This window comes from Medicago sativa, chromosome 3, assembly GCF_051527215.1.
Source record: "Medicago sativa cultivar Bolivia chromosome 3, Bolivia_mono, whole genome shotgun sequence".
NCBI classification, from domain to species: domain Eukaryota; kingdom Viridiplantae; phylum Streptophyta; class Magnoliopsida; order Fabales; family Fabaceae; genus Medicago; species Medicago sativa.
In genome coordinates this window covers 54,932,836-54,960,521 of record NC_140751.1, presented here as the reverse complement: position 1 = coordinate 54,960,521, position 27,686 = coordinate 54,932,836, and the positions used below count along the sequence as shown (strand labels likewise).

The 27,686-nt window shown below is 33.9% G+C and overlaps 4 protein-coding genes across 4 annotated transcripts; 3 read left to right on the top strand and 1 right to left on the bottom strand.

The window, feature by feature from the left end:
* Positions 1 to 2,919: 2,919 nt before the first annotated feature.
* LOC146938437 (ras-related protein RABB1c-like) lies at positions 2,920 to 3,694 on the bottom strand. Its single transcript, XM_085757843.1, has 2 exons — positions 3,085 to 3,694; positions 2,920 to 3,042 (listed from the first exon to the last, which is right to left on the bottom strand). Exons 1-2 carry the CDS (start codon positions 3,556 to 3,558, stop codon positions 2,920 to 2,922), a joined length of 597 nt encoding a protein of 198 aa, XP_085613969.1. The 5' UTR covers positions 3,559 to 3,694.
* A 4,538-nt stretch (positions 3,695 to 8,232) lies between these two features.
* Positions 8,233 to 10,115, top strand: LOC146938436 (putative serine/threonine-protein kinase WNK11). Its single transcript, XM_085757842.1, has 2 exons — positions 8,233 to 8,736; positions 9,701 to 10,115. Exons 1-2 carry the CDS (start codon positions 8,233 to 8,235, stop codon positions 10,088 to 10,090), a joined length of 894 nt encoding a protein of 297 aa, XP_085613968.1. The 3' UTR covers positions 10,091 to 10,115.
* Positions 10,116 to 18,182: 8,067 nt separating this feature from the next.
* On the top strand, positions 18,183 to 18,681 carry LOC146938435 (uncharacterized). Its single transcript, XM_085749633.1, has 2 exons — positions 18,183 to 18,365; positions 18,478 to 18,681. The coding sequence occupies exons 1-2, from the start codon at positions 18,183 to 18,185 to the stop codon at positions 18,679 to 18,681; spliced, it is 387 nt and encodes a 128-aa protein (XP_085605759.1).
* A 128-nt stretch (positions 18,682 to 18,809) lies between these two features.
* LOC146938434 (uncharacterized) lies at positions 18,810 to 19,382 on the top strand. The gene has a single exon (XM_085749632.1). It carries the CDS (start codon positions 18,810 to 18,812, stop codon positions 19,380 to 19,382), a length of 573 nt encoding a protein of 190 aa, XP_085605758.1.
* Positions 19,383 to 27,686: the final 8,304 nt, after the last annotated feature.

Sequence of the window (27,686 nt, the reverse complement as noted above, 5' to 3'; positions counted from 1 at the left end):
TACTTTTGATGCTTCAGAAGAAAATCAGAAGCTGCAAGATCGTGATTATGAGTTAATCGTTTCTGCCAAATCCACGAATTCGACGAATCGCGACTCTGAGTTCATAGTTTCTGAAGCTACGATCAAGAATTCGAAGCATCTCATCATCGATACTGTTATCACATGCTTTGGACCTGTTTACGGCGTTTGCTGCTTCGCCGGAAAACAGGAACCAGTCGCTTCTGCCGTCAACAGAAAGATTCAGATTTTTCAGTTACATGACGAATTTATCGTCGATTTCGATCCCGGCGGAAACCTTTGTGGTTCGCTGCCCTCTTCTCTGTCAGGTTTTATCTCAATTTCGCTCATGTTCTTCGCTGCTTGTAAAGCCTCTACTCGAATTCGATTGTGGTGGATTCCCTGGGATAGAGGAAAGAAAAGTAGTTTGTGGTTGATTTTGCAGATTCACTCTCACCGGAATCAACACAGCTTGCGCATAATCGTTTTTCTTCCGGCAACCGCACACAACCTGTCAACAGCATCGCGTGTTTGGCTCAGTTCTTTTCTGGAAATGATTCTGAAAGTCGTTTTAATTGAAGAAGCGCGTTTGCAGCAACTGTTGTTTTTGTTGTTCACAGTATACAGGAATATGCAGAATCGCGATTGCTCACGTGAATTTCAAAAGCACGTTTGTGCATAAGCAGTTTTGGTCCACATGTAATCCGTTGTCCTGTCTTGAGCAGAAACATGAAAACTCTTATGGGATAAGCTGTTTGAGATTCAATAGCGTGACTCAGTAAGCTGTTTTGAAATATCATTGTGTTCTGCATAATCACTTTTTTGGGAAAAGCTGGTTGAGGAATTTTGAAATAAGAAGAAGAAGCTGGAAACGCGTCTGAAGTCTCTTCACAGATTCCTTGGTTTTCTCACTGATGGGCTTGGCCTTGGGCTTCATGAATATTGGGCTTGTGTTACATAATTGTTTTACTTAGTTTTACCACCAATTTTACTTAGTTTCTTCAGTAAGAATAAATTGCAATTTTCATTGTATTTCAAACTCAAATTGGTGAGTTTTCCCACTTTGAGTTTGAGGGGGACTATTAGAGTATAGTGAGAATAAACTAGAGTTACTTAGTGGTAACTATAGTAGAAAGTTAGTTAGGGAGTTAGTTACTCCAAGTCACTATAAATAAGCTACACCTATGTACTATTTCACTATCTTTTATACAATTGTTTCTTGGTAATGACTCCTAGAGAGAATTATACAATCTATCTTTCCATTGCATTTGACCTAGAACCATGGAATCCTCTAATTCATAACATGGTATCAGAGCCTGCCAAATACAATGTTGAAGCCAAAGATGGAGTCATGCGGTGACTAACCTAAATTCTAGATTAAGTTTGTTAGTGTTGTTGACATTCTCTTGCTCGTTTGTTACTAAATTTAGTTATTATACAAAACAATAATCTTGTTTTGACTATGAAAATGATTATGAAATGAGAAATTAGTCTTTTCTTTTTATCTTTTTCTTAGGAGACTCTGTATCCTCGAAGTAGAGTAAATCAATTTTCCCAATCCTTACATTGGTGCTTTCATTGATGATCTCTTCCCCCTAATCCATCAGAGATGAATCACTGTTTGCTGGTGAAATTGATGCCTATTGATGGGTGGTTTGCACAGAAAAATACTTCAAGCAATGACTAATGGAGGTAGAGAAGATGATGTAGTTCCAATTGCAATGAATTGCCCGCCTCTCACATGGTGGCTCCAATCATACATTCAAATGGAAAAAAAAAAAATGAAATGTATATATTCAAATGGAGGGAACCGTTCATGGACGGTAGGGAATGACTCGAAGGCAATCATTACGATCAAACAATGTGATCTTACACCATCAGATCCAACGGCTGAGATTGCGCCTCTAAAAAGCAACCTTCTAATTACTTTGTCAATTAAACGTAACCACAAAGACACACATCAAAATGTTCAGTAACAGAAGCGATGCGACTCTCAAGTTGTCACTTCAATGACCTGTACTAAATCTCAAAAGTGAAGATAGAATGCAATAAAGAATGTCACAACGGACACATTACTATAAATAGGGGGCCTTACCCCTAGGTACGATCACCGCACTTACACTCACTAATTACTCACTTTGCTGCCTGATAGCTTCCTATCTTACTTGGGCGTATGAGTGTCTTTTGCAGGCACCCACCCCGCCTCCTCACTTTGAAGAAGGAGCATACAACCAATCATGATAATGCTACTCACTTTGTGTGTGTGAGTTTGGGATTTGGATTTCTTGCTGTTACAGCAGGACGCTGTAACAGATCAGGACTGTCCGATCTAAAACGAGTGACTCAGATTGTTTAGAATGATTTTGTGTATGTATTAATCTGTACCATTTGATCTTTAATTAATGGTCAGGATCCTGTACAGCGTGAAAACTGCGTGCTTTACTACAGCACGGAATCCCAATCCGTGAGTTTGACCTCTAATCTAATCCTAATAAAAAAAATGATGAGGCGGATCATGTCTCAGAAGGCTATACAGAAGTTAAATTCAAAATTACAAAAAAAAATAATATTAATTATGAGGACTATTTCAAAAACCTCAAATAACTAAACTATAATATAAGATCTTTATCAGCGGAATAGAACATGTAAATGTTCATATCGAGAAAAGAGATAAAAAAAAAATTAATCAAAAAAGAAGAGAATAGTGATAAAATAGTATAAAAAAGAGTAAAAATTAAAATATAGTGATAAAGATCTACATTCAACCTCTAAAAAAATAAATAATTAAAGAACTTCTTTTTAACAAAACAAACTTAACTTATATATCGTTAATTAAACAATGTTCAATACAAGAAGGATAATCATAAAAATAACTACATTCAAGAACTAGGTTAAATGAATATATGTTGACTATTGTTGAGTTCAACTGCAGCAGCTTCTACCCAAAGCATAAGGGCTCATATGGTTATTCCTACCTTCTGCTGGTGGTCCACCATATCCAACTTTGATTCCATGAGTCTCATCCAACACATCAGAAACCCTAACCTGGATTTTTTTATATATACTTTCAGCAGTTTTTACAAATGCCTCTTCAATATTTTCTTTTGATTTGGCCGAAACCTCCATAAACATCAGACCATTCTCCTTCGCGAATTTCTCACCTTCTTCGGTACTCACAACGCGATTAGCAGCGAGATCGCTCTTGTTTCCGATCAAAATAATGATCATATCTGAACTTGCATGCTTTCTTGCATCTTCTAACCAAGTAGCCAAGTGATTAAATGTTTCTCTCCTTGTTATATCATAAACTAGTAATGCACATGCTGCTTTTCTGTAATATGATCTTGTTATTGATCTGAATCTTTCTTGTCCTGCTGTGTCCCATATTTGCAACTTGACTGGATTGTTGTTTATGTTGATTGTTCTGAAGCCGAATTCGACACCAATTGTTGCGTCGTGGAAGCGTTGAAAGCGGTTGTCTGTGAATTGTAGTAGAAGACATGATTTTCCGACTCCCATGTCGCCAATTATTATGTATTTGAAGGCATACGGGTGAGACATTTTTTTCTACGAGACTTATTGTGAAAAAGCAAAGATTAGTTTTTCAAGTATGAAAGAGTGTCGAGAATGAAAGTGAGGAGTGAAGCACAAATAACTCCAATATATAGGGATACAATCCTTCCTTTTTTTTTTTTTTTTTTTTGAGGGAAGGGATACAATCCTACGTGAATAGAGGTACTAACTATCAAGATAATCGCCGAGGGATAACAAACCTAGTTAATCTTCCTTAAAAAATAACAACCTAGTTAATCTTAAATTATAAAAAAAAAAAAACGCCGAGTGATAACAAACTAGTTAATCTTCGTTAAAAAAATAAAACAACCTAGCTAATCTTAAATTATAAGAAAAACCTAGCTAATCTTAAAATAAGATATATTATATATGATAAATTTATATCTATACTATATATAGGAAATAGTCTGTTTTGACTCTTTTTAACTTACTTTTTCTCTTTTCAAAATTACCCTCAATTTGTTCTCGTGAGCTTAGCTCAGTTAAACAACTTTTTTAATATAAGGATTGTTGTTGGTGTCATTAAAAAAGAAAATAGATTACATTTTTTTTGGTTATATTGTTGGTGTCATTGAAATAGATAAACATGGTTAATTTGGTTGGTTATAACTTGAAATTAAAGCAACAAACAATTTTATTTTTAGTTTTAATAAAAATCAAAATTTAAAAATAAAAAAATCTGTTCATAATTTTCAAACGTTAGCGCTATAAAAAGAGCAGAAAGACGGTCTTTACAGACATTTTCTTTAAATTCGATTGACTTGACTTTAATAATTAATTAAGTAGGACATTACTTCATGATATTTCTTTGTAGACTAATTGTTCAGATCAATGGATATGGCTTCCTGACCCTTCAGGGGGTTATTCAGTTCGAGGTGTGTATCACTTGTTAATAGCTAAGGAGGCTCCCCTTGTGGATTCTGCAACGGAGCTAATTTGGCATAATTAGGTTCCTTTGAAAGTCTCAGTTTTTATGTGGAGGTTGCTTCGTAATATATTGCCAACAAAACCAAATTTGGCGTCTAGAAGCGTCATTTATTCAGAAGCTTGCGTGTATGTCTCCGGTTGTGGCCATGTAGAAATTGCTCATAACTTATTATTATCGTGTAGCACCTTTGCTACTCTATGCCAGTTAGTGCGGGACTGGATTATATTGGTTTTTCGGGGTGGACTCTTAGATTATTTCTGATCATTTCTTGCAGTTTACACATTCGACAGGTAGTGTGAAAGCTCATCGCTCGTTTTTACAACTTATATTGCTTCTTTGTGCCTGAGTTGTGTGGAATGAACGTAATAATAGATTATTCAATAATTCAGAAACCCCCATTCCCCTATTGTTGGGTAAAATTAGATATCTGTCCAGTGGTTGAAAGCTAAGAAAACCACTTTTGTGTTTGGTACTCATAGGTGGTGGTCGAGCCCTTTAACTTGCTTGGACATCGGCTAGCTAGTTATTTTTGTTTTACTGATTGATATTTTGTTTCTTTAGTGATCTTTTGGCAAACCTTGGGTTAATGACACTGCTCTGTTTGTGGTTATAAATTTGTTTTTTGGAGGGTTTTGGTCTAGTCCCCCCTCCTTTTGTAAATATTTTCCCCCCTTTTTTTAATAAAATTTTGAGTTTGGCGGCATAGGATGGAGGTCTCTTGGGGTGCCAACCTAGTTGGGATGTCGATGAGACCTCTTGATGCTTGTCCTCCCTCCTTGCTTATAAAAAAAAAATTTGTTTTTTTGCTTGTTAATTTTATTTTATTTTTTAAAAAGACTAAATTTTAACACGGGAGGGGTTTATAACGTCACAAAAACAAAGTGTTATTTTTTTTTTTTTGTTTACAAACAAAGTGTTTTTCTAGTAAGATTATTATTTTATTTTTTGAAGGAAGTAAGATTATTATTATTATTATTATTATTTTGAGAGAAAGATTATTATTATTATTATTATTACTACTAGCGAAAAGATGGGCACTTACATGTCTGTCTATCTGCTGTTTTTATTGCGCTAACGTTTGAAAATTATGAACGACGTTTTTTTTATGAAATTTTGATTTTAATTAAAACTAAAAATATAAATGTTTGTTGTTTTCAAGTTATAAAAAAACAAACTAATCATGATTATCTATTTTAACGACACCAACAATATAACAAAAAAATATAATCTAAATTCTTTATTTTTTCATTGACACCAACAACAATCTTTATTATAGGAGAAGTTGTTTGAGGGTATAATTGGAATAATGAAAAAAGTAAGTATAAATATACTCATCTGGTTTGTTACACTTATTAAATGATAAAATTTACCTCAATTTTCAATACAAATAACCCCTATGACAAATAGATAAAAGTGAATTCAAATATTAAAATAAAAGTGTAACCCTTTAAAAATTGTAACAAACTAAGATAAAATTGTTGTTGGTGTCATTAAAAAAAATTAATTAATATCATATTTTTTTGTTATATTGTTTGTGTAATTGAGATAGATAACCATGTTAGTTTGATTTGTTATAATTTGAAAGCAAAAATCTTTTATATTTTTACTTTTAATCAAAATAAAAATTTCATTAAAAAAACATTGTTCATAGTTTTCAAACGTTAGCGCAATTAAAAGAACGGAAAGACGAGCATATGAGTGTCCGTCTTTTCGCTAGTAATCTATACTATATATAAAGAAAATAACGTTTTTGGCTCTTTTGGGCTAACTTTTTTTCACACATATAAAAAATAGATGAGAGTAAATTCAAGTATTAAAATAAAAGTGTAACAAACACGATATGAGTATATATATGTCTAGTTTTTTTTTTCCTTTATCATTTTAAAAGTGTAACAAGCTAGATGAGTATATCTATACTTACTTTTTCATTAATCCAATTACATCCTTAAACAACTTTTTCAATATTAAAGATTGTTGTTGGTTTCATTAAAAAATAAGAATTTAGATTATATATTTTTGTTATATTGTTGGTGTCATTGAAATAGATAATGATGGTTAATTTGGTTGATTATAACTTGAAATTTTAGCAACTAACAATTTTTTTTAGTTTTAATAAAAATCAAAATTAAAAAAAATATAAAAAAAAAAAACTGTTCATAATTTGCAAACGTTAGCGCAATAAAAAGTCCAGAAAGACCGTCTTTACGCATTTGACAGGTTTAATTTGAGAAAATCGTTTTTCTCAAAGTTTTAATTTGAGTTGCTTATTAATCTCAAAAAATCAAAACAGAATTCCAAATATATTGAATATTTATCCTAAACTAATGCGAATCAAATCAAATACTTTAACTGCACTCCTTAATTTGTGTATAAATACTTCCGTTCAATATTCTTCTTCACATTCCTAGTTTTTGGTAACCTCAGTTCATTCTACTCTCTCTTTACACATAATCCTCAGCTTCACTTTTCAACAACATAGCCTCAGTTTTCTACTTCATGGTAACAATTCACTAATTAAAAACTCTTAAATTGCGATTTCTTTTTAAACTTTGTTGGTTTTCGAGAACTATATTCAATTTAGGTTTTAATTGTTGTCATAGTTAAACAAGACCTAAATCAAGGTTTTTTTTTTGCTTGTTAATAATAAATGTTAGTGTGTTAGAATTTGTCTCCTTTGTAGAACTTGAACCCTAGATTGTAACCAAAAAGAACTTGAACCCTAGACCTAAATCGAGGTCTGCTTGAGACATCAAAAACTCTGGTGTCACAACATATAAATTGGGAAACTTTTCAAAAAAACTCTGTTGAATTTGCTCTTTGAAAATCAGACCAAGTCTACAAATTAGGTTATACCAAGATTATAATTGTTGCATCGGAAACGAGGCCGCGCTCCTAATATGTTTAATATTGAAGAGAATCACAATTAAACTACCCTTAATGAAAGTATGAATATGGTTGTAACATAAAAAGTATGAATATGGTTGTAGAGACATCAAAAACCCTGGTGTCGCAAAGTATAAATTGGGAAACCTTTTAAAAAACTCTTGATTTTGTTCTTGAAAACAAAGTATCATACCAAGTCTCAATAATTAGTTTATATTAAGATTTCAATAGTTGTCGTGGCCACGTAATAAGTTTAAAATTAGAGAGGATCACTATTAAACTACTATTAATCAAAGTTTGCCTATGGTTGTAGAGACAAAAATATTATGTCACGATGTAGATAGCTAAACATTCTTAAAAATATTGTTGATTCTGTTCTATGATAATTAGATCAAGTTTGTCCCAATGTAAATATTGTTGAAGAAATTATTCTTATTATTATTGATTTTTTTTTTAGATCAAGTTTGTCCCAATGTAAATATTGTTGAAGAAATTATTCTTATTATTATTGATTTTTTTTTTTTTTGAGAAAACTTATTATTGTTGTTGTTGTTGTTGTTGTTGTTGTTGTTGTTGTTATTAGGGTTAAATATGTTTTTAATCTCTACAAAATATTGAGTTTTTCATGTTTAGTCCCTATACAATTTTAATGGAAATTTTAGTCCCTATTTTAAAAAATTTCTGCAAGAACTCGATACTTTTAGTCTTCCAAAATAGTCCCTATAAAATGCAAATAGGGACTAAAAGTGAATAAAAAAAATTACGGACCAAACTTAAAAGCTTGAAATTTTTTGGTCTCTAAGTTGGTTTTAATTATGATAATCTGATTTGGTTCATGTTTTTTGTTCTAGATGCCAAGTGTTCAACAAAATCCATCAGGAAAAGACTCAGAACAATTTGTTGAAACTGATCCAACTGGAAGATATGGAAGATACGATGAATTACTTGGAGCTGGTGCTTGTAAAAAAGTCTATAAAGCATTTGATAATGAAGAAGGAATAGAAGTAGCATGGAATCAAGTTAAGCTCAGAAATTTCAGCAATGATCCTGCAATGATTGAAAGACTTTACTCTGAAGTGAGACTGCTCAGAAACATGAGAAACAAAAACATCATTGCACTTTACAGTGTTTGGAGGGATAAGGATCATAACACACTGAATTTCATCACCGAGGTTTGTACAAGTGGGAATTTGAGGGAGTATAGGAAGAAACATAAGCATGTTTCTATTATGGCTTTGAAGAAGTGGTCTAAGCAAATTCTGCAAGGGTTGAATTATTTGCATGTTCATGATCCATGCATCATTCATAGAGACCTCAACTGCAGTAATGTTTTTGTCAATGGAAATACTGGCCAGGTAAAAAATTTCACCCATTTTTTATTTTGATGTTTAATTACATGTTATCTTATCTTTATCTTGATTGAGTAGCTAAAAGTTAAATAATAAAAGTAACATGCATTTTTTTATTCAATTCTTATGATGCTATGAAATATAATTTCACTTTTCTATGTGTTCAAGGTTGCATTTTTGAATTGTAACAACTTATATTTAGTTTTGGCTTAATGGTGTGTTTCGCCCGTGCAAATAGGCGGCGTTTAAAAATTGGTCCCTGTAATCGCTAATCCTGGCATTTTACCCCTGCAATTGTTAATCATTTAAAATTTGGTCCTTTGACCAACTTAATCACTGCCACGTCACCAAATTAGCAAAAATGGCATGGGAAATGACGAAATTACCCCTGGCTTATTTTTTTTTTGTTTTTTTTTCCTTAAAAAAAAAATTCAGTTTTTTTCCGAATTTTTTTTATGATTTTTTCCCGAAAATTTTTCAGTTTTAATTTTAACAATTTTTTTCCGAAATTTTTTTTGACTTTTAATTATTTTTTCAGATTTTTTTAATTTAAAAAAGAATTTTCAAAATTTTGAAAAAAAAAAATTTTGAAGGAAAAAAAAAAATTAGCCCAGGGGTATTTTGGTCAATTCCCATGCCATTTTTGTCAATCTGGTGACGTGGCAGTGATTAAGTTGGTCAAAGGACCAAATTTTAAATGATTAACAATTACAGGGGTAAAATGCCAGGATTAGCGATTACAGGGACCAATTTTTAAACGCCGCCTATTTGCAGGGACTAAAGACATCATTAAGCCTTTAGTTTTTCTAATGTGAGCAATTTAATTTAGATGTTAAAGTAAATAATCTCAAAAATAGATGAGAAAATTAACTATTGGTACTCAACACATTTATGTTTCGTATTCTAATTTTCCATGTTGTTTATCACAAGATGTCATTAGTACTAAATTATTTGTTTTAATGTATATTAGGTCAAGATTGGTGACTTAGGTTTGGCAGCAATTGTAGGGAAAAACCATTCAGCACATTCAATTCTAGGCACACCAGAATTCATGGCACCAGAGCTATATGAAGAGAATTACACAGAAATGGTAGACATATACTCATTTGGAATGTTAGTATTGGAGATGGTGACACTTGAAATTCCATATAGTGAATGTGACAATGTTGCAAAGATATACAAGAAGGTGACTTCAGGTGTGAGACCGCAATCCTTGAACAAGATAAAAGATGTAGAAGTGAAGACTTTCATCGAAAAGTGTCTCGCTCAACCAAGGGCTAGACCTTCTGCTGAGGAATTGCTAAAGGATCCTTTTTTTGATGATTTAGAGTATGATGAAAACGACGATCTTGATGACTAAGTTACTTTCTGATTAGAAATTTGTATTTATCTTGACTAACTATATGTTGATATAGTATATATGTATTCTTTCTTTATGAAAAAATTTGATTTACCCGAATTTTTGTTGGTAAATCAATTTAGGGTAGGATATCATGAATATGATGTGTGTTACACTTAACGATGATGAAAATGATATTATTGTTAATTTCTTTAGTTATTTTGTGACTAAACGGTATCTTCCGTTCTTGCTTGTATATTTATTTTATTGTATGATATTTGTTTCAAATATATGCAGGACTCCTCCTAGGTTACATTTTCTTACCTGCAGTTAGCTGTTTGTTGTTTTGATGTTTCTGTTGGACTAGTTTCATTCCTATAAGCTTTAGGACAATTTGATTTACTGTGTTAATTGCTGAAAATTTAGATTTAGTTTTATTAAATTCTAGAGTTATTGGTTCACTAGACCAAAGAAGGAGGTTTTAGGTTTTAAGTTTTGGAGCATTGCCTCTAAAAACTAAAGTTTTGGAGCTTTGAATTGCATATCAGTATTGTACGGGCTTAAGGAGTTGGAGGGCTGTAGCCGGTGTTTGATTTTGGTGCGTAATATCAGTTTTGATTCCACAGTTTCGTGGTCTTTCCTGGTGGATGTTCTTTTGGGCGCAGGTCTGTAGCTGTCCTTGGTACAAATGCACGCCATCGTACCTTGCTGGGTGGCTGTTTTGACGCTGTCAAGGGTACATCTGCTGCTGTCTGTTACCATAGGGCCGGTAGCGGACTTGTTTTGTGGCCAGGAAGCATGAAGATGTGGATCACTTGTTCATCAAGAGTGATTTTTTTGCCAAAATTTGGTCATTAATGTATGATTGGATTGGATTTGTTACGGTAAGTCCGGGCTACCTATTAGATCATCTTCTACATTTTACTACTTCAGGAGGCTTCTCAAAGCAAATTTGTATGAGTCTTAATTACTATTATATGGCGCTATACTATTTGGTTTATTTAGAGAGAAAGAAACTGACGTATTTTTCAGCGCTGACAGTGACGTATTTTTCAGCGCTGACAGAAAAGCTTGTACACATTAAGTGATAATATTAATTAAGCTTCAATCTTTTTGGTGTTTTTTTTTAAAAAACATATTATTAAAAGCGATGCCGCACAAGAAGAATGACTAAGCCACTAAAAGAAAGATACAACATGCACCATATATAGCTTTAATTTGTGTATAGTTTATTTTGATCAACGTTCACCTACAGCTATTCAAAACGACCGTCGTTAAATAGAAGATAATTGAGAAAAAAAATAGTAACTTATGTCGTTAAATAGAAGATAATTGAGAAGAAAACAATAATATTAATTAAGCTTCAATCTTTTTGGTGTTTTTTTTTAAAAAAAACATATTATTAAAAGCGATGCCGCACAAGAAGAATGACTAAGCCACTAAAAGAAAGATACAACATGCACCATATATAGCTTTAATTTGTGTATAGTTTATTTTGATCAACGTTCACCTACAGCTATTCAAAACGACCGTCGTTAAATAGAAGATAATTGAGAAAAAAAATAGTAACTTATGTCGTTAAATAGAAGATAATTGAGAAGAAAACAAAAGGGAACTTATAAAAGCCTAGTTTCGATCCAGGGACCTGTGGGTTATGGGCCCACCACGCTTCCGCTGCGCCACTTTGATTGTTGTTTTATAATATGTAAACATAATATTTACTTCAACATTCATTTACACAACATCTAATTCATTTGTAGCAACTAAAGCATTTCTTGCAATAAAGCATTTATTGCAACAAGTCTTGGAATTCCGTGGTTGATGTTTTGACGATTTCTGGCATTTGGGTTTGGTCTTTTATGATTTAACTCTATCAAAAGTTTGTAGGTTTTTGATGAGTTAGGTTTGGTCCCATGATCCTCAATAACTTCAGCTTCAAGACTAATTTCAGAATCTATACATGAAAATATTGATGTCTCTGTTAAATATAGTATTTATCATGCTTTTAAATTAAGAAAAGCTTTTGTACCAAAATAAATAAGTTAATAAAAGCTATGAGTTATTGTAACGAGTTCAAATTCTATGAATACAACATAGGGCTAGTTACATTGATAAGCGATAACTTGGCAACACAATTTATTGATCATGGATCGGAGACGACAATCATGTCATCTAGCATATTGGGAGCAGTGGAGTCAATGTAAAATTGTTGCTGCACGAGAGAGTTTGGTAAAGCATGGGGGCTGATCAACCATTAAATACTATCTTGGGAATCGAACTATTGTGTGAATGTGTCTATCATGTGATTTGTATGAGATCTGCATGAGAAAATTCGGTAACGTACTAAGGTAGGGGGTTGATTAACCATTAAAGGGTATTTTGGAAATCAAACTATATATTGTGTGAATGTGTAGATTGTGTAGTAACCTTTTGTGAGTGATAGGAAGTTACTAAGTCTATTAGTGAGTGTGACTAAGCCCAAGAGTATATAAGAGAATAGTCTTTGTGAAAATTAGGTTAAGAGCTAATTTGTTACATTTTTGAGAAAAGAGGCATAGAGAGAGAGAAGTAGAGAGAAAGAGGAAGAAAGAAGAGTTTCAAGAGAAATGAAGATCTAGCTTGGGGAAAGCTCAAGAGGGAGAGTGGATTGAAGATTAAGTTAGCTTTTGACGTAAGAGGAAAGTTTACATTCACCATTTAGAGATTATGAGTGATAAAGTGGTTATGGGTCATGTTTGATTATGTGATTTGTATGAATTTGGTGTTATGTTAAGTTGATTTTCGTGTTAATTGATTATGCTAATTATGGGTATGATGACCTTTGTGAATTTAAGTTGTCTATGCGCTTAAACTCATACTTGATGATATAGAATAAGTTGTTCTTGAGATTTTAGCTTAAATGTGTGAAAATCATGATGATTATTGTTGAATGTTGTCAAATTCATGATGAATGTTCTTAATAATGGTAAGAGTGAGATGGAAGGTGGATCTGGTGAGATGGCTGGTGGATCTGGTAGGAATGATGCGGCAACCGCTGAGGCTTTGATTGCGGTGGCTCAGGTGTTGACTGTAACGCCTATTTTTATTACTTATTTATTTGTTTGAGTTTAGACTCTTTTCTTTTATAAATTAATTAATATATTTGATAAGTGATATTTTTGTTGTGTGTTAATATTTATTAGTAGCCCCTATTTTATTATTTAGTGGAGAAATATATTTAGTGGAAGAATATATTTAGTGGAAGAATATATTTAGTGGAGAAATATATTTAGTGGAGGAATATATTTAGTGGAAGAATATATTTAGTGGAAGTATATATTTAGTGGAGAAATATAATTATTTAGAATAATGAGGCTTTGGGGCAGAATTGGAATTAAGAGAAAATAAATAGGATAAGGTTTATATAAAGAGGAGAGTCAAAGTTAGAAAAGAGGGATTGCATGCAAACTGTTTTTGGGAGAAAGAGGAGAAACCTAGAGAAGAGAAGAACCAGAGAAGAGAAGTCTGTAGAATCCTTGCAATCAATCAATCTAAGGTAAGGGTGGGACTATCATTCAATAATCTTGAATCTATGATTCTGATAATTTCATTTAACATGTTGTAGGTTTAGTTTTTGAGAACTTGAAAATTAGGGTTAAGAGTGATAATTGATGATTTATGTTATGTTGTTGTTGATTTGTGGTTGTTGATGATTGTTGTTGTTAATGCCATATTATGAATTGGGTATGAATTATGTTGAGTTGTTGTTGGTGATTGTGATGATTTTGAATGAATGTGAAGTTTGAATAATATAAGTTGTTTTTCCTGATTTTTTCTTATCTCTGTCCCGAATTTTGAAATAGAAACTGGTATTGATCGGTACAAAATTGGTCTTAGGTGTAAACACGAAATTTGTAGGTATGGATGTTAGTTTTCTAATGTCGTTGATCTGACGTCAAAATCATTTATAGAACTTGAGTTATGGTGAAATTACTGCACGTAGGTCACAGTGAATTTTTATGGACTTTCTGCACAACTTTTTCGAAATTGAAATGAAAACTGGTATTGATCGGTACATAATTGGCCTTGGGTGTAAACATGAAAGTTTTAGATAATTTTGTTAGCTTACCAGTGACTTTGGTTTGACATGAATATGATTTTTAGTTTTTGAGTTATGATGAAAATACTCCAAGGAGGTCTTAGCGAAATTGTACGGTGACAACATTCTTTGTTTCATGTTTTTGCGTCTGTTTCACATGTTTTCTGTTTTGAATTGGTCTTTGGTATAAACATGAAAGTTGCTTGATAATTGTGATATCTTTCCAGTAGTCTTGGTTTGACATGAAAATTTGTTGTGTATAATTTATTATGTTTTCACAAAGATGTTATATGATGAATTGTTGATGTTTGAATACGATGTTATATGATGAATTGTTGATGTTTAAATACGATGTTATATGATGAATTGTTGATGTTTAAATACGATGTTATATGACGTTTTTTATGATTAATGAATATGAAATTATGATGGGATGTCGTTGTCGTTGTCGTTACCACAGTTGTCGTCAATGTCTTCAAAGTTGTAAGTAGTTTGTCAATGTCGTTTAAGTTATAAGTTTCCTATCAATGTCGTTTAAGTTGTAAGTTGCCTGTCGATGTCGTTGAAGTTGTTGGTCGTCAAAGTATTGTTGTTGAGTCCATGCATACTCATTTAAAGACGATGACTCATGCCCTAAGAGCTTTTGCTCAATAAAGACGAGGGCTCATGCCCTAGAAGTATATTTATGCTCAAAAGCGACTAGGGCTTATGCCCTAGAATGGTACCACATGCATGAGTAAAATAATAGAGTTGCATAGTCGAGTTAAGTTGCATTGTCGAGTCAAGTTGTTAAGTTGAGTTATGAAGTTGATATTGATGTTGATTATGATGATGATAATGATGCTACATGACTATTATTATGATATGTTGATGATGTTTATGTTGTTAAATATAATTGTTGAATTATATGCTTAACATTATTGTTTGTGAATCTCACCCCTTCTGCTTGGAAATGTTGTTCTTCGTATGAGTAACTTGCAGGTGATCTAGAATAAGTAGTTGTTGATTGTTGTCGTGAGTGGTTATCTCTCGCTGTGTCTTTAGGTGCTCTGATACGTAACGGGATGGGAACTTTTGTGCCTATTTTCTATTCCTTACGTACTGCTTATGATTTTACATGACTATGATTTAGTTTTTGGATTATTACGAGATGTTTTGATGATGCCTTCGTGCCAAGACTAATTATGTTGTTGAATTAAAATCCGCTGCGAAGTTTTTGAATATTTATGTTGACCAATTTATGAAGGATGAATTGTTATTTATTCCATTTATGATTTTTAAGAAGTGTAACATTCCGTTTATGTTGAATGACTCTGATTTATATGTGAAATATTTTTATGTTGGGAAAACGGGGTGTTACAATTGGTATCAGAGCAGGTCGGTCCGTCCGGCCAAGTAGTTGAGTCGTTTGTGTCGTGTGACGGTTGAACACGGTCGTTGTGTTTTCTAATTAATGGTTTTTTTTTATGTTATCATGTTTAACTGACTAACTTTAAGGTGGTTTTTGTGTATTGTTTGAAGTTTCTATTTTGTCATATATACATTAAGATATTTAAGCAATAATTAAATTCATTTTCTCCTGTGCTCTGAATTTCGAGGACGAAATTCTTTTAAGTGAGGGAGAGTTGTAACGCCCTATTTTTATTACTTATTTATTTGTTTGAGTTTAGACTCTTTTCTTTTATAAATTAATTAATATATTTGATAAGTGATATTTTTGTTCTGTGTTAATATTTATTAGTAGCCCCTATTTTATTATTTAGTGGATAAATATATTTAGTGGGAGAAATATATTTAGTGGAAGAATATATTTAGTGGAGAAATATATTTAGTTGAAGTATATATTTAGTGGAGAAATATTATTATTTAAAATAATGAGGCTTTGGGGAAGAATTGGAATTAAGAGAAAATAAATAGGTTAAGGTTTATATAAAGAGGAGAGTCAGAGTTAGAAAAGAGGCATTACGTGCAAACTGTTTTTGGGAGAAAGAGGAGAAACCTAGAGAAAGAGGAGAAACCTAGTGAAGAGAAGAACCAGAGAAGAGAAGTCTGTAGAATCCTTGCAATCAATCAATCTAAGGTAAGGGTGGGACTATCATTCAATAATCTTGAGTCTATGATTCTGATAATTTCATTTAACATGTTGTAGGTTTAGTTTTTGAGAATTGGAGAATTAGGGTTAAGAGTGATAATTGATGATTTATGTTATGTTGTTGTTGATTTGTGGTTGTTGATGATTGTTGTTGTTAATGTCATATTATGAATTGGGTATGAATTATGTTGAGTTGTTGTTGTTGATTGTGATGATTTTGAATGAATGTGAAGTTTGAATAATATAAGTTGCTTTTCCTGATTTTGTCTTATCACTGTCCCGAATTTTGAAATAGAAACTGGTATTGATCGGTACAAAATTGGTCTTAGGTGTAAACATGAACGTTGTAGGTATGGATGTTAGTTTTCTAATGTCGTTGATATGACGTCAAAATCATTTATAAAACTTGAGTTATGATCAAATTACTGCATGTAGGTCACAGTGAATTTTTATGGACTTTCTGCACAACTTTTTCGAAATTGAAATGAAAACTGGTATTGATCGGTACATAATTGGCCTTGGGTGTAAACATGAAAGTTTTAGATAATTTTGTTAGCTTACCAGTGACTTTGGTTTGACGTGAATATGATTTTTAGTTTTTGAGTTATGATGAAAATACTCCAAGGAGGTCTTAGCGAAATTGTACGGTGACAACATTCTTTGTTTCATGTTTTTGCGTCTGCTTCACACATTTTCTGTTTTGAATTGGTCTTTGGTATAAACATGAAAGTTGCTTTAGAATTGTGATATCTTTCCAGTAGCCTTGGTTTGACATGAAAATTTGTTGTGTATAATTTATTATGTTTTTACAAAGATGTTATATGATGAATTGTTGATGTTTAAATATGATGAATTGTTGATGTTTAAATACGATGTTATATGACGTTGTTTATGATTGATAAATATGAAATTATGATGTGAAGTCGCTGTCGTTGTCGTTACAATAGTTGTCGTCAATGTCTTCAAAAAGTAGTTTGTCAATGTCGTTTAAGTTGTAAGTTGTCTGTCGATGTCGTTGAAGTTGTTGGTCGTCAAAGTATTGTTGTTGAGTCCATGCATACTCATTTAAAGACGATGACTCATGCCCTAAGAGCTTTTGCTCAATAAAGACGAGGGCTCATGCCCTAGGAGTATATTTATGCTCAAAAGCGACGAGGGCTTATGCCCTAGAATGGTACCACATGCATGAGTAAAATAATAGAGTTGCATAGTCGAGTTAAGTTGCATTGTCGAGTCAAGTTGTTAAGTTGAGTTATGAAGTTGATATTGATGTTGATTATGAAGTTGATTATGATGATGATAATGATGATACATGACTATTGTTATGATATGTTGATAATGTTTATGTTGTTAAATATAATTGTTGAATTATATGCTTAACATTATTGTTTGTGAATCTCACCCCTTCTGCTTGGAAATGTTGCTATTCGTATGAGTAACTTGCAGGTGATCTAGAATACGTAGCTGTTGATTGCTGTCGTGAGTGGCTATCTCTCACTTTGTCTTTAGGTGCTCTGATACATAACGGGATGGGAACTTTTGTGGCTATTTTCTATTCCTTACGTACTGCTTATGATTTTAAATGACTATGATTTTGTTTTTGGATTATTACGAGATGTTTTGATGAGGCCTTCGTGCCAAGACTAACTATGTTGTTGAATTAAAATCCGCTGCGAAGTTTTTGAATATTTATGTTGACCAATTTATGAAGGATAAATTGTTATTTATTCCATTTATGATTTTTAAGAAGTGTAGCATTCCGTTTATGTTGAATGACTCTGATTTATATGTGAAATTTTTTATGTTGGTCAGTAGGACCAGGGTGAGGTAGAAGAGCGAAGGTTGGATCGTTTCATGAGAAACCATCCTCCGATGTTCAAGGGTCGATATGATCCAGAGGGAGCAAAGACTTGGCTGTAAGGTGTTGATCGGATTTTCGTGCTATGGTTATTCGTGATGATCAGAAAGTGAGGTTAGCTGCGCACATGCTAGCGGAGGAGGCTGAGTATTGGTGGGCTAATGCTAAGAGGAGATTAAAGGCTGGTGGTGTTGTGGTATCTTGGGAGAGATTCAAGGAGGAATTCTTGAGGAAGTATTTTCCAGCCAATCTAAGGAACAAGAAGGAAGTGGAGTTCTTTGGTGTCCAAGGGTGTTAAGTTTGAGAGCGGATTGCGCCCTGAGATCTACCAGTATGTGTGCTTTCATGAGATTTGTGATTTTGATACTTTGGTGAACAAGTGTCGGATGTTTGATGAAGCAGGGGAGGCTAAGGTTAATTACTACAAGGCGGTGAATGATAAGAAAGGAAAAGGTCATGATCGTGGGAAACCTTATGGCAAGGATAAAGGAAAGAAGATGGATGTTGGTTGTGGCTCCAAGCCGAATGTAGGAGATGTGAGGTTCTACAAGTGTAGAACTTTGGGTCATTATTCTAGTGATTGAAAGAAGGGTGATAGTTGTTTCAAGTGTGGAAAGGCGGGTCACAATTCTTATAAGTTCAAGGGGAAGGAGTTTGTTAGTTTCAACTGTGGAGAAGCTGGACATATTTGCACCAAGGTACGAAGTCGAAGATGGAGGGAGGAAAAGTCTTTGCTTTGAATGCGGAGGTGGTGGAGCAGCCGAATAATCTGATTAGAGGTATGTGTTTTATCAACAGTACTCAATTGATTGCAAATATTGATACCGATGCTACTCATTCTTTTATCTCACTTAGTTGTGTGGAACGTTTGAATCTTATTTTAACTCCGATGTTGAGAGGGATGGTCATCAACACCTCCGCCAATGGCTCGGTGACTACTTCCTTAGTTTGTGTTAAGTGTCCTGTTAATTTTCGAAATGTGGATTTTGAATTGGATTTGGTTTGTTTGCCTTTGTCTCACATGGATGTGATTTTTGGTATGGACTGGATGTTGTCTTTTGGAGTTAATATTAATTGTTTAACCAAAAGCGTAACATTCTCTAAGAGGGTAGATCAAGCAGGAGGGAAGTTCTTAACTGTAGAGCAAGTGAAGAAGTCCTTGGATGCTGAGGCGTGTGTCTTTATAATGTTTGCCTTGCTGAAGGAAGGTGATGAGAATGGAGTTGGCGATTTGCTGGTAGTGCGAGAGTTTCCAGATGTTTTCCCGGATGACATTACTCACTAACCGCTGGAGAGAGAGGTGGAGTTTGCGATTGATTTGGTACCAGGAACGAGTCATATTTCGGTAACGCCTTATCGGACGTCTACATCAGAATTGCGCGAGCTGAAGAAGCAGTTGGAAGAGTTGTTGGAGAAGCAGTTTATCTGGTCGAGTGTTTCGCCGTGGGGTGCGCTAGTGTGATTGGTTAAGAAGAAGGATGGCAGTATGAGGTTGTGTGTGGATTATCGACAGTTGAATAAGGTGACGATTAAGAATCTTTATCATCTCCCGAGGATTGATGACTTGATGGATCAGTTGGTTGGTGCGGAAGTGTTTAGTAAGATCGATTTAAGATTCGGATATCACTAGATACGAGTAAAGGCACTATGAATATTCTGTGATGCTATTTGGTGTGACAAATGCGCCTGATATCTTCATGGAATGTATAAATAGAATCTTCCATCCTTATTTGGATCAGTTTGTAGTGGTGTTTATAGACGATATCTTGGTGTATTCAAAGTCAGATGAGGAGCATGTAGAGCATCTGAGGGTTGTGTTGCACACTTTGAAGGAGAAGAAGTTGTTTGCTAAGTTGTCGAAGTGTGAGTTTTGGCTGCGTGAAGTGAGTTTCCTTGGCCATGTGATTTTGAAGGGTGGCATAGCGGTGGATCCGTCTAAATTTGATGCAGTGTTGTAGTGGGAGACTCTGAAGTCTGATTTTGAGATGAGAAGTTTTCTTGGTTTAGCAGGTTACTATCGGAGGTTCATTGAAGGATTTTCTAAGTTGGTTTTATCGTTGACACAGTTGACTCGGAAGGGACGAGTGTTTGATTGGGATGCTAAGTTTGAAGAGAGTTTCCAAGAGTTGAAGAGGAGGTTGACTTCATTGAAGGATATTCTTAGCATGTTTTTCAGTTATTTTTAGTAGATTTTAGCAGCACAAAGGAGGAGTATTAGAACGGCTTCCTATGATTTCAGGACTTTTGCAATGTTTTCTATATTTGAGTCTGTAATTCTAGTTTTCCCGAAACATGGCAATTTTAGGGGGGGTTTGAAGTAATTCACGAAGAAATCATGCAATTCGGCAAATCAAGAACAACTGAAGAATTGTGTAGACATTGAAAGACAGAGAATGAAGATTCAAGAGGTCTCAGGAGACTTACAAGAGGGGGGGAATTATGTTCCATAGTTCTGAGACAAGTTATTTGAAGACGAAGACCTAAAACGATGAAAAATTAGAGAATTTGGGCCTAGAAAAGAGCGCCATGCGCCTAGCACATGAAAAAATTCCTAGGGCATGGATTTTGCAAGCCATGCACCTAGGGCATGGTTTTTGCTCTACTCACATGTGCTAGGCATGTTTTGCATGCGCCCCGTGCATGTAAAAATGCGGGGCGCAAGCGTATTTTCCTGCTTTTGTTGTGGGTAAAGCTCGCACTTTTAGCCAAACCCAGATAGAAACTCTCACTATAAATACTAGCCTTCCTCATTTAGAATTTCTGGTTCAGAACTGTGGCAGTTCAAGAGGAATGCAATTTTGGAGCTTCAGGAGAGTTTCTATCTTCTCCTTGATTTTCTAGGGTATGTTTTTATATTTAGTAATTTGTTATTAGTTACTATGTGTAACTTAATCTTTTTAGGTTAGAGTTATAAGATGAACCTCTTTTTATTTTTGTTGGATATTTATTTAATTTAATGTCGTTTATTTTATTTATTTTTAAGCAATCTATGTAGCACTCTCTCTTTTATTGTATAAAATCAAAGTATGTCCCACCACTTTGTGTGGGTTCAATTTTCAAAGTATAGACCCACAATGATTTAAACCAATAAGAGAGTGAGTATTAGAGAGGGCGTTCAAAAGAGAGTGTTGCTAGCATTATTCTTATGGCATTATACTAGTAACTATCTTTCTAGGAAGTAATTAGTTAGTAACTAGCGAAGGATACCGAAAGCGAGTTGACCCTAGTAGTTAGTACTAAGGAGGTGACATTACCAAGACTGAGTAGTAACTCTGCTAAACCTAGGATGTAACTGGTTAGTAAGTAAGGAAACAAGCGTCTTCGAGGAATAAACCTAGATCGAACCATTCTCGTAAAACCCTTCGTATGGTAGACAAGATAGGGCTTCCCGTTTGTAGAACTATTAAGAGTGGAGAGAGGGTGTGTTATGAGTGTCCTAAGATTCATAGATGGGATGAACTAATGGAACCTTGGCCTTCATTCCCTCGGGAAAAACTGGAATGCCAATTTAAATTTATGTTTCAAATGCCTTTGAATTAACAAGACCCTGCACGTAAGGATCATCGTGCGATCAACAGGTGCAGTTAGCCATCGGAGGGATAAACCTATAATCAATTGGGATAGTAAGCTCCCACACGTAAGGATCACTGTGCGATCAGCAGGTGCAACTTGATGACCGACTAGGTTAGAAACGTCCCAACGGCCTCATCACTTGTATAGTCTACCTAAGATAAATAAACGCAACATTATTGTTATTTAATATCCAACAATATAAACAAAGGGGATTCGAAGAATCCTAACCGCTGCTTACTTTTCTGCAACCAAAAATCGGTAAATTTGGTCTGTTGCAATTAGATAAAACTTGCAACTCTCTAACCCTTATCTTTTATATCGTCAAACTTACAAAAATAAGTAACGCGAATTGTTTGGACGAAACGACAATCCATGTGGATACGATACTGTACTTATCACTTTATTACTTGGTAAATGATTTGGTACACTTGCCATATCCGACCATCAACTTTTTGGCGCCGTTGCCGGGGATTGTTGATATTTTCGACTAAGTAATTTAAATTACTTATTTTTATCTATCTTTATTTTTCACTCATTTTATTTTTCCACATTTTATTTTTCTGTTTTCAAAAATAACAAAAAAAATTCAAAAATTTAAAAATACCAAAAATATTTAGTCCTAGTTGAGTCATATTTTATTTTAGAGTCTAGTTTATCATTTAGTTTATTTATTTTAGTCATTACTAACGTAGTTTTTTTTTTCTGTTTTGCATTTAGTTTATTATTTCCATTTAGTACTAACCATTTTTCTTTTCTTTTTGTTTTCCCATTTAGGAACTAACCCCATTCGTTTTTTTAATTTTTATTTTTTAGAGTCTTAGCTTAGGTTTTTATTATTTTGCATTGCATTTTAGGAGTCGTAGTAAAAATAACGGTTGTTAGAATAACTACATTAGATCGAGTCTAGTTTAATTAGGTTAATTATTTAGCAAGAGTTAGTCATTTAATTTTGCATTTGGGATTATGATTAGTGATGACAGGTCATCTTACGTTATTCTTAGCATGTTTTTTAGTTATTTTTATTAGGAAATAGCAGCAAAAAGGAAAAGTATTAGAACGATTGCCTATGATTTTAGGATTTTTGTAATATTTTCTATATTTGATTCTGTAATACTAGTTTTCCCGAAACATAGCAATTTGAGGGGGTTTTTGAAGTAATTCACGAAGAAATCATGCAAATCGGAAAATCAAGAACAACCGAAGAATTGTGAAGATTCAAGAGACAAGATTCAAGATTCAAGAGGCCTCAGAAGACTTACAAGTGGGAGAAATTCTGTTCCAAAGTACCGAGGCAAGTTATTTGAAGACGAAGACCTAAAAACGACAGAAAATCGGAGATTGGGCCCAGAAGAGAGACAGAATGCGCCTAGGGCATGATTTTCCAAACCATGCACCTACCATGCGCCTAGAGCATGCAAATAAAATGCATTATGCACCCCGTGCATTTGCTATGCGCCCCGTGCATGCAAAAAGTCGGGGCGCAACTGTCTTTTCTTGCTTCTGAAATGGGTAAAGCCTGCACTTTTAGCCCAAACCCAGGTAGAAACTCTCACTATAAATACCAACCTTCATCATTCAGAATTTCTCGTTCAGAACAGGAGCAGTTCAAGAGGAAGGCAACTTTGGAGCTTCGGGAGAGTTTTTATCTTTAGTAATTTGTTTTTAATTACCATGTGTAACTAAATCTTTTTAGGTTAGAGTTCAAAGATGAACCTATGTATATATTTGTTGGATATTTATGGCTTAAATATGAAAAAGGTCCTTGTCAGTTGGCGCATTTTTGGTTTTCATCCCTGTAAGTTTTTTTTTTTGCGAAACAACCCCTGTATCTTCTTAACCTTTTGAAAATGGTCCTTGTCGTCAGCTTCTGTCAACAAAAACGACACTGTGGCTAACGGAGCACAGGTGGCAGGTCATGAGTTGGCACATTTGATGAGATGGCATGAGAGATGATTAGTTGTGTAAAGACAGGGACTAAAATCAAAAACGTAAATTACCACAGGGACTAAAATCAAAAACGAAATGCCCCTAAGGTTAACACATACACGTAATGACCGTTTTACCCTTGAGTTCATCTTCTCCCTCTTCATCTTCAAAACCCAGCACAACAACCACCACCATCTCCTCCACATCCTCATCATCACAAACAACACCACACAACTCATATCTCACTCTCCCTTTCTTTCCTTATCACAACATATACAATAATAAAATCCCTAAATCCACTCCTCCCTCAAAGTTCCAACCACTGATCCCAAATCCACTGATAACTCCAACACCACCGGTTTTTATAATCAACACCGCCGCTGTCGCGCGCACTCCGCCGTCTCCCGCTTCTTCTTCAACCTCCGCCACTGCACTCTTCTCCATGGCATCAAACACCGTGTCGGAGCATCTTCCTTCTTCTTCAATTTCTTCTTCCTCGTCTTCCTTCTTCTTCCTTTGAACAATGCATTGTTCATCTTCTTCAATTTAACCAACCATGAATCCAACCAAAAAAAATTCCAACAAGAATTGATGTTTCAGAGTCGTTGAAGCTTTAGAGAAATATGAAAACCCACTTGAAAATTATCAAAAGGGACCCTTCTATCAACATTCTTGGACCTGAAGTAGGTGGTGTAACAACATCTTTACCATTACAGTGGAAATCAACATCATCATCATCCTCACGATGTGAAGTTGAAACAGGAGCAATTTACATAACCCTGTTAGGCAATTCTTTCCTCAATTCACCTTCACTGTAATTCACTCACCAATTCCAATTCTTCATCAACATCCTTCATATTCTTCGGATTCTTCTTCTTCTCAACCTCTCTCAGTAACACCATTCTTATCAAATCCGATTGCACATCAAACAACACCGTTTTCTTTTACTTTCAATTTTGACTTTTTTGAATTTGATGTTCTGTACTCAGTCTTTGTTCTCTTCTCTATGAATTTTGGGCAAATCAAAATGGAATTGGTTATACAACAACAAACACAAATCATCACTAGTACATAAAAACCAGATTTTGGTATTGTTGAGAGGAAGAAGAAGATTTAACATTTTTTTTAATTTCATCCCTGTGTCAATTTACGTTTTTGATTTCAGTCCCTGTATTTTAACAACTTATCATCTCTCATTCATCAACTTTACCAACTCATGAACTGCCACGTGTGTGCCGTTAGCCACCATGGCGTTTTTGTTGACGGAAGCTGACGGCAAGGACCTTTTCCAAAAGGTTAGCAAAATACAGGGGTTGTTTCACAAAAAAAAAACTTACAGGGACGAAAACCAAAAATGCGCCAACTTACAAGGACCTTTTTCATATTTAAGCCGATATTTATTTAATATAATATGTCGTTTATTTCATTTATTTATTCTTTTGTTCGCTACTAAGTTTTATTAGATTATAGTTTTATTTATGTGAGAGGTGCAACCTTAGATTAGGTACTTAGGTTGTGACAGGACATAACATTGTTATCACTAACCGGATGCTTATATCTTGATATTTATATCCCTTTATTGATAACTATCTGTCTAGGAAGTACGTGATTATTAATTAGCCAAAGATACGCTAGGAATTGTTGACCATAGACGTAGGTACTGTAACACCCCGTTTTCCCAACATAAAAGTTTCTTAATTAAAAATCAGAGTAATTCAACTTTAAACGGAATGCTACACTTCTTAAAAATTCATAAACTGAATAAATAACAATTTATTCTTCAAAATCATTTAACATAAGTAATTCAAAACTTCGCAGCGGAATTAGTTCATTTAACATAAAAAGTCTTTGGCACGTTGGCCTCATCAGAAAATCTCATAAGTCCTAGTTAAATATTTATTCATAAAAGTTCATAAACAATACGTAAGGAATAGAAGTAAAGTCAAGTCTCATTCCGTTACGTATCAGAGCACCTAGACACACATGTGAGGAGTCCACTCACGACGCCTCTGATCTTGATTACCTGCAAGTTACCCATACGAAGAGCAACATTTCCAAGCAGAGGGGTGAGATTTCTCAAACAATAATATAAAGCATATAAATCATATAAAGTACATTCAACAACTTAAACATCATTAACATATCTTAAACTCCATTAACTAGCATCATTAATCACCTACATTAGTCATATACTTCATCAAATAACTTCAGTTATTAATAATAAAACATCATCAAATAATAGTCGCAACACATTATCATAATCATATAACATCTTATCATAAATCACATAACATCTAACATCAACAATAATAATAAGCATCAACATCTAACATCAATAATAATAATAACCATCAACATCTAACATCAATAATAATAGGCATCACCATATAATTCACGTAATAGCATTATCAAAACATAGCATTTATTGGAAACAACTTCATAACCAAGTTCAATAATCAACTTCATAAACAACTTCATCATTAAATCATAATCGCAATCAAATACCATCATCGAATATCATCATTAAATCATCATTAAATATAAGTTATGACGACTCTACAATGCAACAACAACTTCAACAACAACTTAGACAACTTCAACATGCATGTGGTACCACCAGGGCATTAAGCCCCCTCGCTAAGGTCATATTTGGACCTGTCGGGCATTAAGCCCCCATCGCTAAGGTCATAAAGAACCTGTCGGACATTAAGCCCCCATCACTGACTATGCAACGACACAATATTCCTACAACTTGGAAACTTAAACAACATCATGAACATCTATGACATCCTAACATCTTGACATCTTGACAACATAACATCTTAACAACTTGACGACTTCATAACGACTCGACGACTTAACAACTCTTATCATCTTAACGTCTTAACATCTTAACATCTTAGCATCTTGACAACATATGGATCACATAAATAATTCATGTCATATCATAATATAACAATATCAAATGATAATAAACAACATCTTAAAACATCATATTCATCAATCATAAACAACTTCATATAACATCGTATTTAAACATCGACAATAATTCACTATGTATCTTTGTAAAAACATAATAAATTATCCACAACCTATTTTCATGTCAAACCAAAGCTACTGGAAAGATATCACAAATATCAACAAATTTCATGTTTACAACAAAGATCAATTCAAAACAGAAACATATAAACAAAACGCAAAAACATGAAACAGAGAATGTTGTCACCGTACAATTTTGCTAAGACCTCCCTGTAGTATTTTCATCATTACTCACAGACCAAACATCATTTTCACGTCAAACCAAAGCCAATGGAAAGCTAACAAAATTATCTAAAACTTTCATGTTTACGCCTAAGACCAATTCTGTACCGATCAATACCAGTTTTCATTTTAAATTCGGAAAAGTTGTGCTGAAAGTCCATAAAAATTCACTGTGACCTACGTGCAGTAATTTGACCATAACTCAAGTTCTATATATCCTATTGACGTGAGACCAACGGAATTAGAAAGCTAACATTCATACCTACAACTTTTGTATTTACACCTAAACCCAGTTCGGAACTTAAACTTGTCAAACTGAGACAATAGAAACGCATTTTGCACATTGACAGCAAAATCGCAGTTCAGCTGCGATTTCTCTTTGGGGAAATTTTTTCCAATTCGTATTTGATCCAATACTCTCCAAACTTGACCCTAATCATTACCCTATGATTAACCTATTATTAGAACACTAATTATTCATCAACTTACTGTATGCAAATTCAAAGGGTTCTCAAATCTATTAACAACCTATTACAATTATTAAACCCTAATTCTTAAACTCACCAACATCTCATCCAATTCCATGGTTCTAACCTCAGAACTACATCCAATAATCATCCTTTGGGTTATCTAAGGACTGTATACAATTTCTACATCAATTCAACAAGTTTTCATCATCTAATCATCAAATCTCTTTCAAAACCCTAATTCTCAAATTCTCACAAACTTTCCCCAACTTGTTAGATGCAATCTAATGATTTAACAACTTAATATTAATGCAAGATAGTCTCACCCTCACCTTAGATTAATTCCTGAATCAGCAGCAGCA

Bases quoted from the DNA above. Each gene is read 5' to 3' on its own strand.
- LOC146938434 (XM_085749632.1), top strand. From the start codon at position 18,810: ATGGAGGGAGGAAAAGTCTTTGCTTTGAATGCGGAGGTGGTGGAGCAG.
- LOC146938437 (XM_085757843.1), bottom strand. From the start codon at position 3,558: ATGTCTCACCCGTATGCCTTCAAATACATAATAATTGGCGACATGGGA. The intron at 3,043-3,084 runs GCATTTGTAAAA...AAAAAAATCCAG, and splicing joins CAAAAGAAAATATTGAAGAG to GTTAGGGTTTCTGATGTGTT.
- LOC146938436 (XM_085757842.1), top strand. From the start codon at position 8,233: ATGCCAAGTGTTCAACAAAATCCATCAGGAAAAGACTCAGAACAATTT. The intron at 8,737-9,700 runs GTAAAAAATTTC...AATGTATATTAG, and splicing joins TCAATGGAAATACTGGCCAG to GTCAAGATTGGTGACTTAGG.
- LOC146938435 (XM_085749633.1), top strand. From the start codon at position 18,183: ATGGTTATTCGTGATGATCAGAAAGTGAGGTTAGCTGCGCACATGCTA. The intron at 18,366-18,477 runs GTGGAGTTCTTT...TTGGTGAACAAG, and splicing joins ATCTAAGGAACAAGAAGGAA to TGTCGGATGTTTGATGAAGC.